The following is a 15806-nucleotide window of genomic DNA, read 5'->3' as shown; positions in this document are numbered from 1 at the left end:
AGCGTGCTGTTTCTGTGTTTGTTTGTTTTTTGGCACCCTCATTCTGTGCAATAAGGCAAGAAAGCATGCGAGACATGAACTGGAAACGACATGAGCCCGGGTTCAAATGATCAAATCAAACTTACTGTCAGATGTACTCCGTACCATAAAATTATTACTTGCATTTCTCCTCAGAAGAGTTGACAAAAAATAAAGCACAACAAATAAAATTATATGCAGAAAAAATATATACGGATTATCCATCCATTTTCTAACCCGCTGAATCCGAATACAGGGTCACGGGGGTCTGCTGGAGCCAATCCCAGCCAACACAGGGCACAAGACAGGAACCAATCCTGGGCAGGGTGCCAACCCACCGCAGGACACACACAAACACACCCACACACCAAGCACACACTAGGGCCAATTTAGAATCGCCAATCCACCTAACCTGCATGTCTTTGGATTGTGGGAGGAAACCCACGCAGACACGGGGAGAACATGCAAACTCCACGCAGGGAGGACCCGGGAAGCGAACCTGAGTCTCCTAACTGCGAGGTAGAAGCGCTACCACTGCGCCACCGTGCCGCCTATACGGATTATATGCAGACAAAATATATACGGCTGTCTACAAGAAGAAACTCGCCACCACCCTGCACCAGGTGTCTGCTATGCTGTGATGTACATAAAGGTTGGGCAACTGAAGAAGACATGAACCCTGATCTCCCTCACTTTATAAAAAGCACCAGCCGACCAAAGGGTGTGCAGACAATGAAGACGGGCGAAATGTAAAAAATGGAATCCTTCAGATGAACTGAGATGTATCGAGGGGATGAAAATAAAAGGTGTGGATAATGACAGCTGCCGACCGCAGAACCCCCCAAACACACCCCGGGCATTAGAACAGCTCAGTGACGCTACTAGAATGTGAACGCGCAGGCCGTCACGGTTACACAGCGATGTACGGAGGAACATCTTGGGGGGAAAAAATTAAACAAATACGCGTATAGGCAACACGGTGGCGCAGTGGTTAGCCTCGCAGTTAGGAGACCTGGGTTCGCTTCCCGGGTTCTCCCCGTGTCTGCGTGGGTTTCCTCCCACAAGTTCAAAGACATGCAGGTGTGGGCGATCCTAAATTGTCCTTAGTGTGTGTTTGGTGTGTGTGCCCTGCGGTGGGCTGGCACTTTGTTTCCTGCCTTGCGCCCCGTGTTGGCTGGGATTGGCTCCAGCAGACCCCCGTGGTCCTCTAGTTAGGATATAGCGGGTTGGACACGGACTGACTGACGCATATAAATTAATGTACTGTACTGTAAAACGTGACCATAAATTACGGAAGTATATTAGGGCCACAGAGAAGAAGAAGAAAAAAGTTTTTGTCGAGAAAAATCGTTTTTGTCGAGCAAAAATTAAAATCGACATGTTGACTTTATTCTCGTAGTTTGTCACTAGAAGGAGAATGTTGTAAACTAAACGTCATCTTAAAATGAATGTTTGATTTGCCAGATTTTCTCAAACCCCGTCATAAGTTAATGTAGCGCTTTGTGTTAAGTGTTCGCCGACCCAGTTTTTAATCGCTACGCTTCTTAAACTGACTTCTGAGGCGCAGGCAGCGATCACCGCCCAGAATCCATTCACTTCATGATATTCCTGCTCTCTGAAAATTTAGAATACTAAGATAAATACCTGATGTCATTTTCAGGATGCAATGCATTAAAGTAGGTATTAAACACGCACGATGGTATGGCGGTACTGCTGCTCCCTCGCCGTAAGGGATCCCCAGGAGAACTTTATGGCCGGAGTGACGAGTATGAATGGGCATCGCACAGGTTTAGCTGAAATATTGTAAGAAATATTGTGAAATTGTGTAAATGTGGGGTTCGTGATGTGGTGGATGTTCTTCTGTTGGGATCAGAGCTTGAAATAGCAGCCTGACATCCCGATCATACTGAATGTGGGATGTGGGTGGAGTTGTCGGTGTTTGAGGGGTGGAGTTTCGAATGTAGATGGAGAGATAAACTGGGGTTGGTTTTTAGGTTTTTGGCGTGGTGGGGTCCTCCTGTTTTGGTCTCTGTTAAGCTGAAACAAGCACTTTAAAAGAAAGAGATAATAAAGTCAACCATTGAGCAGTCAAGCCTTGTGCGTCACTCCCTGCTGTAAATTAGGACAAGGGAACTCAGGGACTGGAGCTTCACACCACTGGACACGAAGAAGGAGAAGCTCACCTGCGTCACCCCGACCACGGTCCGGAGACAGGCAGGCAAGGTGACGCTTCTGAGCGGGCTTTCTTTATTGCTGGCGTGCTGTCTGTCTGACGTACCAAACCCCCAGTTCTTATCCTTCCTTTTTCTTTCTCCACATAACCAATCACCACACGATAATTGTCTTTATTAAATTAAAACTAGTTGTAAACGTTGACCACAGAGTGTTCAGAACTTTAAAGAAATCTTCGTTTTTCATGTTTAATTGTGCCATCCATTCAGGAATGCGCCCATCCCAGTAAGCATCGTGCGCGAGGCAGGAGCAAATCCTGAACGGGGTGCCAGCACATCGCAGGGTGAACACGAGGTACACCCCCACTAGCAGGGTCAATATAGCCTAACAAAACCCCACAGTCTACATGACTTTGGAAGGAAATTGAAGCACTTCAAGTAAACCCCCGAAAAAATATGGGAACACCAGGGACCCCCTTGCTGTGAGGCAGCAGTGCAACCTCCACGCCACCGTGCCCCCCCGTGTTTAATACATGCTGTAATGCATTTCATCATGTGTATTATACCGAGTATTTATGTTAGCATTGGAAATGTTCAGGGAGCAGGAATATCATGGAATTAACGTATTCTGTGTTGGGATCGCAAAAGAAAGTCAGTTTAAGAAGCGCGGGGTACACTTGACACAAAGCATTTAATGTGCTACATTAACGTATAACGGGACATGTGAAAATCTAGTACATTAAATGTTCATTTTAAGATGAAGTTTAGTTTACGATGTTCTACTTTAATGGCAAACTACGAGAATAAAGTCAACATGTCGACACAAACGGCGAGAATAAAGTAGAAATATCGAGAATAAAGTGGACATGTCGACTTTATTCCGGACAAATACATTTTTTTCCTTCACGGTGTCCGTATTTTTTCTTCTTATCCGTGGCCCTAATACGCTTCCGTAATAAATAAATAACGAGGGTAAACCAAAAATGAAAGGCAAATTGAAAATTACACAGAAATCACGTCTGACGCGCTACAACGCTTTCGCGATGGCTTCTGGGTAATCCGATGACGCACAGATCAGCGCCCCATAGACATATATAGACAGACGGCGCATTCACTGTGTTGCCCAGTTGACACGAGACGTCAGCGCGTCCGCCATATTGTGAGTGGCAAAAGTGCCATTTAAACTAAATACAGGTAGACGTGGAAACCGGGTTTTCTGATAAAAAAACAACGTTTAAAACAGTATTGTTTACATGCAATTATTTATATCCATTTATACACTAATAATGGCAATTATTAAATAATTATTATTAACTTCTTCCATCTCCAAAGCATTTCTAGATTTCATCTTGTTCTTACGCAGCCCAGCACTGAAGTATCGGTTAATGCCCGAGTCACCTCACGTATAGATTACTGATATGCTATTCTGTCTGGCATTCCACAAAAACGTATCCATCTCTTACAACTTCTTCGAAATTCTGCTGCCAGGATAATAACCTGCTGTTCTAAATCCACTGAACATCTCACACCGATTCTCTCTCAACGTCACTGGCTCCCTGTTCACTACAGAATACGATACACAATCCCGCTCTGAACATTTAAAGCTCTCCACACCTCACTGATCTCCTCCAGACTGACACTCCTCTCGCTCACTCAGATGCTCATCTGCAGCTCGACTTTCTGTCCCACACGTCAGACTCAGTGTTATGGCAGCTCGAGCGTCTCTCCTGGTGCTCCTCAACTCGGGAATTCTCTTCCCTCTCATATCCGTCAGCTCAATTCAATATCACATTTTAAAACTGCCCTCAAAACTTCTCTTTTCAAACTGGCATACCAGTTGTGAATTTTGCACTGTTACTGCCAGTTATCTTTGTTTGGTTGCTAATTATTGATGTTTGATTTATCATTCTCTTCTTTTAATTTTACTAATGTTGTTTAATTTTATTGTAAGGTGACCTTGAGTGCTAAGATTACAAAACGGGATTTTCTAATGGCCAAAATAATTGTTCAGCCTTACCTATGAAATGTAATCCCCCGGGATCTGGTTTGGAGCGTACAGCGGTTTGTAATCCCAAGCAGCACATTATCCATTACTTCACTCCACAGCTGTGCCACTCGCAATATGGCGGCGACGCTGACGTACGATGCTGCTGGTCATGCGCCGTCTAGTAATTCTCTGTCTACGCAGCGACGCGCCGACAGTCCAGTGGACGCTCCGCTGCGAGATGGCAGCTTTGTTGAACATATTTCTTGGAGCAGAGGGAGTGAAGATCAGCCTTGTTTTAAATAAAGCTTTATTAAATAATGAAAAAAATGACCATTTAGGGCAGGGTGTAAAAAGGAAACAGAAGATGAGGACCAGCGCCTGACCCCATTACTGACTACAATGTGCTAAACCCAAGAGCTCTTGTCGCCCTGCCTTTCTCCTCCACGGCCCAACTCCAAAGCTTGCTTCACGTCTTCTAAAATCCCCGTTCACAGTGTCATCCCAGCATGCCGCCATCCTCAGTGGCAGTTTCCTTGCTTTGATGTCTTTCAGGTGGTCTCTGATCGCGCAGCCAACCGAAGTCAATGTGTGCTTCTTATCTCCCCCCACCCGGTAAAAGCACACTTTCCACAGGTTTGTTTCCCACTGCGACTGGCAGTGTCCGCAGGATCTGCTCAGTCCAGAGGGGACTGGAAAAGGGAGATGATGGGATCCTCGTGGTTCACTACCACCAGCACACTGCGGAACTTATCAAAAAGTGTCACAAGCTGGGAGCGGCGCATGTTTTCATTGTACATGATCTCCTCCAGGTGGTGCTGTCCTCTGAAGTAGTGCAACAACCTACAAATAAAAATCCACTCGTTAAACCGGAGTCACAACCTGGGAGAGGATCAAACAGCTCAGGATTTAAATCGCGGACAAAAGCAAGCAAAGAAGAGCCAAGTCACGTCATTCGCGGCGCACCAAAAGGCCCGATCGACTTGTGCAGTGGCCTGACAGTCCACCCTCACCGTGCCGTACGAGGCCGACCGGGTCGCAGTATGCGCTGTCTTTTTGCTTCACGAATGGGTTCAATTTACACCCGTCGGATTACAGGTTTCTCTCGACTTCGGTTCTAATCACGTGCCTGGTTATTGGTGGGATTTCATCTGGAGTGGAAAACGTTATTGTCTGGGGGTCGCTCCCAGCTTCTACAAATGTTCACTTACACTGGCATGGCAGAACTTCACATAACTTTCATGAAGCTGTTTGGGAGGGATTTCATTTCATAACTGCACCACCACCATCATCTGAGGCTGCTGTATCATTTTGTATCTGTAATATTAATCACCAGTAACGGCGCATTGCACGTTATACATTTGATTTGAGCGTTCCTATAGTTCTCATCCTCTTTCTCTGTACGTTTAACTTTCGTTTGCTCGTTTTGATACCTCAGCGGCTCTTCTTTTCTCCACCCTTGCGGCCGCTTCTTCTTTCGTCGGCATCTTTTCACGTCACAGCGGATTAAGTCAGTGTTTTGTGTTGCGATTTCTTAGTACGTTTTCCTTCATTTTTCACTTAAGCTGGCACTTGTGTCTTCAATCTGCCTCAGGAATGAGTTTGCCGTACGCATGCGCCGCACGGCCGCCGAGAGTTGATTCTACAATAAAATATAATAAAAATAAAAAAAAGAGTATTTAAAAAATCATCACCCCGAAAGCGGATAGTAGACATCACGTAGTATATATGAGTACCAAGTTTCAGGTCAAATGGTTTGCGAGCTACAAGTGATTTAAAATCCTGGACAGACAAACGGAAAGCCACGGTAGCGTATTATGCAAGACCAGTAACGGCGTACTGCACGATAACGTCCTGTGAATACACTTGACTTGAGTATTCCTAGTTTTCCTTCCCTGTCTCTGTTTAGCATTCTTTTGCTTAAAGGTTGATGCGCTTGTTCCTTCCTAAGCAGCTCTTCTTTTCTCCTCCCTAGCGGCCCGCTGCTTCTCTTCTTTCGTCAGCATCTTTTCGCGTTAAAACTGATTAAGTTCGTTTTTGTGTTGCAATTACTTAGTACGTTTTTCTTAATTTTTCACTTAGGCGCCACAATCTGCCTCAAGAATGATTTTAAAGATATGAAGAGGTAAGGGAAGTGACCGCGAAGGTGGTAGGGAATAAGAACGACGCGCGTACGCATGCGCCGCACGGCCACTCTGCTGCGCACTGCCGAGGGTTGATTTTACAATAGAATAAAAAGAGTAATAAAAATGATCACCCCGAAAGCGGACAGTAGACGTCATGCAGTATGTGTGTACCAAATTTCAGGTCAATAAGTGAAACGGTTTGCGAGCGACAGGTGGTTTAAAATCCTGGACAGACAAACGAGCAGCCACGGTGGCGTATTAAGGCGCTTTTCCACTGCATAGTACGGCACAGCACGGTTCAGTTCGGCTCGGTTTGCGTTTCGACTGCAGTTTAGTACCGCTTTAGAGTGGGCGGGATTATTCACGTGTCGTTAGAGTTGCGCCGCCTCTACTGCCGTGACCCCGTGGAACTTTTACAACAACACGCAGACAACGACAACACTTTAGCTCGACGACGCGCAAGGGTAAGCATCTAAAAAGCACATCACTAGCTAACTTTTATCACTGTTGCAAAGCATAAAATGAACTTAACTGCCAGTGTAACATTAAAATGCTGATTCTGTATATTACAGATCTTCCACATTTTGCAAAAAAGTCGCCGCAACAGACCGTCTGTTTGGACATTTAACCGTGCTTCAGAGTGGTGGGATGTGATTGTTCCCGGTTTTACAAACACTCAGTGGCTGGAGAACTTTAATGTCTGAAGAAACATTCATCCACTTATGCAACAAACTGCGTCCAGCGATGGAGAGACGGGACACCAACTTCCGCGTGTGTGTACCTTTAAAGAAAAAAATAGCCAGTGACGCAGTAATGACGATTTTCTCCGGCCAATCAGTGACCAGCAGAGTTTACACGTCACGTTTTGGTAACGGCTCGGCGCGCTTGGAACCTCGGCTTTATACAAGAGGATGATTAGCCGCGATACTTGCCGCAGACAGATAACACAATAACTAAAAAATATTCTTATCTCTTGCCCTACGTGTACCTTCAGTGCCTTTCCTCTGTATTCGTGTGTGTGTGTGTGTGAATGCATCGGCGCTCCATCTCTCTCTGTTCCCGTAAAGCCCACTTCTCGGACTCTGCAATCATTAAAGTTGATACTCAACTTAAGGGAATGCAAGTGGCCAGTCCATCTTCTGTGGACGACCCCCATGAGATACTAGTGTGCACTAAGATGACCTAAAGGCACAGGCCTCAATATGCAGGGGTCTCAAACTCCGGTCCTGGAGGGCCACCGTGGCTGCAGGTTTTCATTCTAACCCTTTTCTTAATGAGTGTCCTGTTTGTGCTGCTAATTAACTTCATTTGAATTGATTTGCTCGTGAAGACGCAGACCCCTCAATTGTTTCTTTTTCCTTAATTAGCAGCCAAACAATAATGAGATACAAAATGAGCCAAAACAACTGGTGTCCATCACACAATATCTGAAAATAAAGAAAGATGAAGGCCTCAGGAATGTCGATCTGCATGCTCAGGTCCCCCAGTGCTCTTAAAAAAGAGAAAATCCACAATTTCAGAAATGTCTGCTAACGCACCACGAGAGCAGCAACAAGCCACAGAATTAAAGAACGAGTTTAATTAACGACAACGAGACTCGGCGCCTCATGAAGCGACTGGTTGGAGTTTGGGGCCCTGACTTAGGTGGTCTTCTGTCGGCCCACTCACTTCACGTTTCATTTCTGTTTAAGGGAAGAGATGAAGAAATTCAGGAGGCCAAATTTTTAAAAAACACGTCAATTAAAATAAATTCAAACGAAGTTAATTAGCAGCAACTAAGCTACTGTTTGGAGTGAAATTGGTAGAAGGTCTTCTGCCGGCTCACTCAATTCACGTTTCATTTCAGTTTGGGTGCCATTTAAGGAAAGAAACGAAGCCATTCAGGGGAACAAATCTAAAAAAATAACAACTCAATGAAAACGAAAGGAAAAAGAGTTAATTATCACAAAAACGGGTCACTAATTAAGAAGAGGGTTAGAATGAAAACCTGCAGCCAGTTTGAGACCGCTGCCTTAGTGGGATCTGGACTGTGGTGCTGGGAAGTCTGGGCTACCGTATTCAGCTCGATGCCGTCATGCCATTTCTATATGTATAAAATCTGTCCGCTTTTCACAAGAGCGCTACTTAACGGATTTCGATCGGGCTTTTTTAATAATAAATTTTATTTGTATTGCACTTTACATTTTAGCAATCTCAAAGTGCTACAGAGTAAAAACAAAGTAATAAACAAGAGAATCTATAAAATACTTTGCCAAAATGTCTTTCTAAGAAGATGAGTTTTTAAGTTTCGTTTAAAAGCATCGGTCGACTGTGAGGCTCTCAGGTAGTCAGGGAGATTTTTCTAGAATTTGCTTGAACCTTCCAGTTGATTTTGCGACTTCTAAGTATCCGAGTTCGCTTGTGGTACCGATTTATTAGCGCGAATCTGAGAGAGAGAGACTCATCGGGGGGTGGGGCCCTCCTCAAGGGGCGTGTCTTACATCCCCTTAGCTAGCGAATGAGAGGACAACTTAATGGATTTAGATGGTTTTGGGGTTTTTTTTTTTTCTATAATTTGCTTGAACATTCCGGTTGATTTTGCGACTTCTCTCCCGACGCTAATCCGAGACCGAGGGGACAGGAAAGCGTGACGTCAGGAGTGGGGAGCTGGGCAGGGTGTGGCCCTCCTCGCTGTCCTGTTTCACTACTACATGGGGGGCAGCTAGTTGACTTTCCCCAACCTGCACCTTCCAAATGTATTTCATAGTCCATCGCCGCTCCGCCTGTACCTGGCAAACATGCGAAGGTCCTCTTCATTCTGGGCAGCCGGGACACTGAGGATGACCTCGCGCTCATGTTCCGACAGGCTGGCCAGCAGATTCTCGATCATCCTTTTGCTGAGTGGAGAGTCGCCACCTGTAACCATCTCAGCACTGGAGTTGTCCATACTGGGGCTGGTCAAGGTCATGTCATCACTGCTAGCTGCCATGGGGGGACAAAGTGAATGAAAACATACATTTGCCTTAGTGATGAGATTTCAAATGTGTTATCTTGCTGAAGGGCGGAGGTCTCATTGATGTTTTCTTTCTCTAGTTTGAGCTCACAAATTAATGTCACATATACAGAGAAATACTCAACATGCACGTCTGAGCAACACGCGCGGGTCTTACCTGGAATTACAAGTCACCAGCTTCCGAGTAAGCCTTTGTAGCGCGACATGCATACGTGTGTGTGGCTTGTGACCCTCAAAGGCTTTGTACCTTTCAGATATGAAGAGCATTCTTGTATGTTATGGTAAATCAGATATTACAGTGGGTAGAGAAATGAATCCCCCCTTCAAAATAGTCCCATTTTTTTTTTGCTTTACAGCCTTAAATGAAAACACAAACCAATATTTTTTCCAGCTTTACTTACTCAATGCAATCTAAAACATCCAAGTGAAAGATATCACAGCTACAGTTCAGAAGAATTTAAAAAAATAAAAAAGAAGAAATCCTCACATGAATAAAGGACCCCCTAAACTCAAACAAGTGTCAGTGCCCACCATTTCCATTGCGGTTACTGGCGTCCTGCCACCTGTGATCAGTTGTAACGAGTGTGATTAGTGAAGCTGTTCCTGGTCCATTCATTCCCTTCCTTGGTAGTGCAACGGACAGCACACACCTGACTATGGGTGGCAGGCCACTTTGAAAAGATCTCAGGGATAGAGTTGTGGACAGACAGAAGACAGGAGATGGAGACAAAAACATCTCAAAGGCTTTATCAATCCCAAGGAGCCCAGTAAAGTCCATCGTAAAGAAGTGTTTGGTACGACTAGGGCCCTCCAAACTGGATGGAAGAGCAAGGAGGAAACTGGTAAGAGAGGCTACCAAGAGGTCAATGGCCACTGTGAAGGAGTTACAAGATTTGATGGCAAAGAGTGGTCATTAATGGTGTGCAGGTGACAACAATTTGACAAGCGCCCCACAATTGTGGCTTGTTTGGGAGGGCCGCACTTCTCAAGAAAGGCCACATTAAGGCTCGTTTGAGTTTTGCCAGAATGCACCTTTAAGATTCTGATGCCAAGTGGAAAAAGGTCTTCTGGTCAGATGAGACCAAAATTGAACTATTTGGCCTCAATACCAAACAGTCCACCAATGCAGTTCACCATCCACAACACACCATACCTACAGTAAAGCATGGAGGGGGCAGCATCCTGTTGTGGGGGGCCTGGGGCTCTCATTAGGGTAGAAGGAAAAATGGATGGGGCAAAATACCATCAAATTCTTGAGGAAAACCTGCTACCCTCTGCCAGAAAGTTGAAGACGGGCCGCATGTTCACCTTTCAACACGACAAACGACCCGCAGCACACAGCAACATTGAGCACACAGTTGGCTGAAGGAGAAAAAAGTGAATGTCCTGGTGTGGTCAGTCAGAGCTCAGACCGAAATCACACTGAACATCTGTGGAAAGATCTGAAGACAGCAGACCACCAACGCTCACCGTCTAATGTGAGTGAACTTGAACAGTTCTGTAAAGAAGAGTGGGGGGCAAATATTGAGTGGGCTCAATCAAGGTGTGCAAAGCTGATAGAGAAGAATCACCACAGGCTCAAGGGTGACATTAAAGCAAAGGGGGGGTCAACAAAATGACATTGACATCGGGGGGGAGCCTTTATTAATCTCAGTAGGTCTTGTTTTTGATTTTTTATCATTCTTCTGAACTGTAGCTGTGATGTCTTTCACTTGGATGTTATCGGTGGCATTGAGTAAGTAAAGCTGGAAAAAATATTGGTTTGTGTTTTCATTTAAGGCTGTAAAGGAAAAAAAATGGGAATATTTTGAAGGGGGGGGGGTTCTTTTCTATAGTGCATCCGGAAAGTATTCCCAGCGCATCACTTGTTCCACATTTTGTTATGTCACAGCCTTGTTCCAAAATGGATTAAATTCATTTTTTTCCTCATTGTTTCTACACACAACACCCCATAATGACAACGTGAAAAAAGTTTACTTGAGGTTTTTGGAAATTTATTAAAAATAAGAAAACTGAGAAATCCCATGTATATAAGTATTCACTGCCTTTGCTCAATACTTTGTTGATGCACCATTGGCAGCAATTCCAGCCTCAAGTCTTTTTGAATGTGATGCCACAAGCTTGGCACTCCTATCCTTGGCCAGTGTCGCCCATTCCTCTTTGCAGCACCTCTCAAGCTCCATCAGGTTGGATGGGAAGCGTCGGTGCACAGCCATTTTAAGATCTCTCCAGAGATGTTCAATCGGATTCAAGTCTGGGCCCCTCAAGGACATTCCCAGAGTTGTCCTGAAGCCACTCCTTTGATATCTTGGCTGTGTGCTTAGGGTCGTTGTCCTGCTGAAAGATGAACCGTCGCCCCAGTCTGAGGTCAAGAGCTCTGGAGCAGGTTTTCATCCAGGATGTCTCTGTACATTGCTGCAGTCATCTTCCCTTTATCCTGACTAGTCTCCCAGTTCCATCCTGCATGCTGCCACCACCATGCTTCACTGTAGGATGGTATTGGCCTGGTGATGAGTGGTGCCTGGTTTCCTTCAAACGTGACGCCTGGCATTCACACCAAAGAGTTCAATCTTTGTCTCATCAGACCAGAGAATTTTGTTTCTCATGGTCTGATAGTCCATCAGGTGCCTTTTGGCAAACTCCAGGCGGGCTGCCATGTGCCTTTTACTAAGGAGTGGCTTCCGTCTGGCCACTCTACCATACCTCCTGATTGGTGGATTGCTGCAGAGATGGTTGTCCTTCTGGAAGGTTCTCCTCTCTCCACAGAGGACCTCTAGAGCTCTGACAGAGTGACCATCGGGTTCTTGGTCACCTCCCTGACTAAGGTCCTTCTCCCCCGATCACTCAGTTTAGATGGCTGGCCAGATCGAGGAAGAGTCCTGGTGGTTTCGAACTTCTTCCACTTACGGATGATGGAGGCCACTGTGCTCATTGGGACCTTCAAAGCAGCAGAAATGTTTTTCTGTAACCTTCCCCAGATTTGTGCCTCGAGACAATCCTCTCCCGGAGGTCTACAGACAATTCCTTTGACTTCATGCTTGGTTTGTGCTCTGACGTGAACTGTCAACTGTGGGACCTTCTATAGACAGATGTGTGCCTTTCAAATCATGTCCAGTCAACTGAATTGACCACAGGTGGACTCCAATTAAACATCTCAAGGATGATCAGGGGCAATAGGATGCACCTAAGCTCAATTTGGAGCTTCATGGCAAAGGCTGTGAATACTTATGGACATGTGATTTCTCAGTTTTCTTATTTTTAATAAATTTGCAAAAACATCAAGTAAACTTTTTTCACGTTGTCATTATGGGGTGTTGTGTGTAGAATTCTGAGGAAAAAAATGAATTCAGTCCGTTTTGGAATAAGGCTGTAACATAACAAACTGTGGAAAAAGTGATGCGCTGGGAATACTTTACGGATGCTCTGCATATCCACTGTAACTCCGGGTGTTCGGATTTGGTAGGATTTAATATTCTGCTCAGCTGCTAGCACCACTGGCCTGTACGCCAAACACTGCCACCCTCCTCCTCCTCCTCACACACACACACATTCTCACCATTTTTCGACCGAGGGCTACGTACTTGGAGAGCCAAAGCTCAAGGCGTTAGGAGTGCTGAGGCTCCTTCCTCCCACTCGGGTGGTCAGCAGCAGTTCCTCATCTCGCAGCCGTGGCTCTTCCTCAGCAGGAGGCACCAACAGGCAAACATAGGTGTGTAACTGCATAAGCAAACGATGCTGCAACATCCAAATGACCATCTGAATCAGCTGCACCTGCCAGAAGGAAGAAAGGAACAGACGACATGTGTTAGGGCCCAGGCTGGCTAGGACTGCCTTGAGTCCACGGTACCTGCTGGGTGGTTGTAGTGTCGGGGCTCGTTTATACTTCACGGTCAGAACGCGGACGCGCCCTCATCATGGCTGCCACGCATTCTCAGCGTTCATTTGATGTGTCCTCTGAGCAGGTCCTCAGAAATTAAAGCGACGCATGCGCGAGATGCACCACCAGCAAAAAGCCAGCGCAGTGTCACCAAGTCGGGACATGACGTCAGAGTCTCTGTTTACTAGCTACACGTGACAGAAAGCCGCTTTGCACATCGATGTGCGCGCTTCGATGTTTGATGAACGGCTCGATGTGGTGAAGCAAAATGCCGACCTACAAATACATTGGCGGTGCTTTTATATTCAAGCGTCGCATATTCCCGATCGTAACGACGCAATACATTTTCAAAGTCTCACATGCCATCTTCTGTGCCGATGCTTGCTGGAATGGGCGTATCCCTGGATTGACGGATGTAATCATCCATCCATCTTCATCCACTTATCCGGGGTCGGGTTGCAGGGGCAGCAGCTTGAGCAGAGAGGCCCAGACTTCCCTCTCCCCGGCCACTTCTTCCAGCTCTTCCGAGAATCCCATGCTCCCAGGCCAGCCGGAGACATAGTCCCTCCAGCGTGTCCTGGGTCTTCCCCGGGCCTCCTCCCGGTTGACGTGCCGAACACCTCACCAGGGAGGCGTCCAGGAGGCATCCTGATCAGATGCCCGAGCCACCTCATCTGACTCCTCTCGATGCTCTACTCTGAGCCCCTCCCGGATGACTGAGCTTCTCACCCTATCTTTAAAGGGAAAGCCCAGACACCCTGCGGAGGAAACTCATTTCAGCCGCTTGTATTCGCGATCTCGTTCTTTCGTCACTACCCATAGCTCATGACCATAGGTAAGGGTAGGAGCGTAGATCGACTGGTAAATTGAGAGCTTTGCCTTACGGCTCAGCTCCTTTTCACCACGACAGACCGATGCAGAGCCCGCATCACTGCGTATGCCGTACCGATCCGCCTGTCGATCTCACGCCCATTCTTCCCTCACTCGTGAACAAGACCCCAGATACTTGAACTCCTCCACTTGGGGCAGGATCTCTCCCCCAACCCTGAGAGGGCACTCCACCCTTTTCCGGCTGAGGACCATGCTCTCGGATTTGGAGGTGCTGATTCTCATCCCAGCCGCTTCACACTCAGCTGCTAACCGATCCAGAGAGAGCTGAAGATCACGGCCTGATGAAGCAAACAGGACAACATCATCTGCAAAAGCAGTGACCCAATCCTGAGTCCACCAAACCGACCCCTTCAACACCCTGGTTGCGCTTAGAAATTCTGTCCATAAAAGTTATGAACAGAATCGGTGACAAAGGGCAGCCCTGGCGGAGTCCAACTCTCACTGGAAACGGGCTCGACTTACTGCCGCAATGCGGACCAAGCTCTGACACCGTTGTACAGAGACCAAACAGCTCTTATCAGGGGTCCGTACCCCATACTCCGAGCACCCCCACAGGATTCCCCGAGGGACACGGTCAATGCCTTTCCAAGTCCACAAAACACATGTAGACCGGTCGGGCAAACTCCCATGCACCCTCCAGGACTCTGCTAAGGGTGAAGAGCTGGTCCACTGTTCCGCACCAGGACTAAAACCACACTGTTCCTCCTGAATCCGAGGTTCACTATCCGACGGACCCTCCTCTCCAGAACCCCGAATAGACTTTTCCAGGGAGGCTGAGGAGTGTGATCCCTCTATAGTTGGAACACACCCTCCGTCCCCTTTTAAAGAGGGGACCACCACCCCGGTCTGCCAATCCAGAGGCACTGTCCCGATGTCCATGCGATGTTGCAGAGACGGTCAACCAAGACAGTCCTACAACATCCAGAGCCTTAAGGAACTCCGGCGATCTCATCCACCCCGGGCCCTGCCACCAAGGAGTTTTTGACCACCTCGGTGACTTCAGTCCCAGAGATGGGAGAGCCCACCTCAGAGTCCCCAGGCTCTGCTTCCTCATTGGAAGGCATGTTAGTGGGATTGAGGAGGTCTTGAAGTACTCCTCCCACCACCCATAACGCCCGAAGTCGAGGTCAGCAGCGCACCATCCCCACCATATACGGTGTTGACACTGCACTGCTTCCCTCCTGAGACGCCGGACGGTGGACCAGAATCTCCTGAAGCCGTCCAAAGTCGCTCTCCATGGCCTCCAAACTCCTCCCATGCCCGAAGTTTTGCCTCAGCAACAACCGCCGCTCCGCTTGGCCTGCCGGTACCTATCAGCTGCCTCCAGAGACCCACAGGACAAAAAGTCCTATAGGACTCCTTCTTCAGCTTGACGGCATCCTCACACCGTGTCCACCAACGGGTTCGGGATTGCCGCCACGACAGGCACCACCACCTTGCGCCACAGCTCCGTCAGCCGCCTCAACAATAGAGGCACGGAACATGGCCCATTCGACTCAATGTCCCCACCTCCCTCGGGACGGGTTGAAGTTCTGCCGGAGGTGGGAGTTGAAGCTACTTCTGACAGGGGACTCTGCCAGCCGCTCCCAGCAGACCCTCACAACACGCTTGGGCCTACCAGGTCTGACCGCATCTTCCCCACCATCGGCCAACTCACCACCAGGTGGTGATCAGTTGACAGCTCCGCCCTCTCTTCACCCGAGTGTCCAAGACATATGGCCGCAAGTCCACGACACACCACAAAGTC

At 47.2% G+C, this 15806-nt stretch overlaps 1 protein-coding gene across 1 annotated transcript in view; it reads right to left on the bottom strand.

Annotated features, from left to right (window-relative positions):
- Positions 1-4466: 4466 nt before the first annotated feature.
- Positions 4467-15806, bottom strand: part of nprl3 (NPR3-like, GATOR1 complex subunit) — an 82886-nt gene continuing 71546 nt past the window's right edge. Inside the window, 3 exon segments of the mRNA XM_039774708.1 lie at positions 4467-5016; positions 9068-9260; positions 12873-13062. Of these exon segments, the coding sequence (XP_039630642.1) occupies positions 4851-5016; positions 9068-9260; positions 12873-13062 (549 nt within the window). The 3' untranslated portion in view covers positions 4467-4850.

This window comes from Polypterus senegalus, chromosome 13 (assembly GCF_016835505.1).
Source record: "Polypterus senegalus isolate Bchr_013 chromosome 13, ASM1683550v1, whole genome shotgun sequence".
NCBI classification, from domain to species: Eukaryota; Metazoa; Chordata; class Cladistia; order Polypteriformes; family Polypteridae; genus Polypterus; species Polypterus senegalus.
Note: the sequence above shows the minus strand (reverse complement) of the source record. Positions and strands in the feature narration are given on the sequence as shown.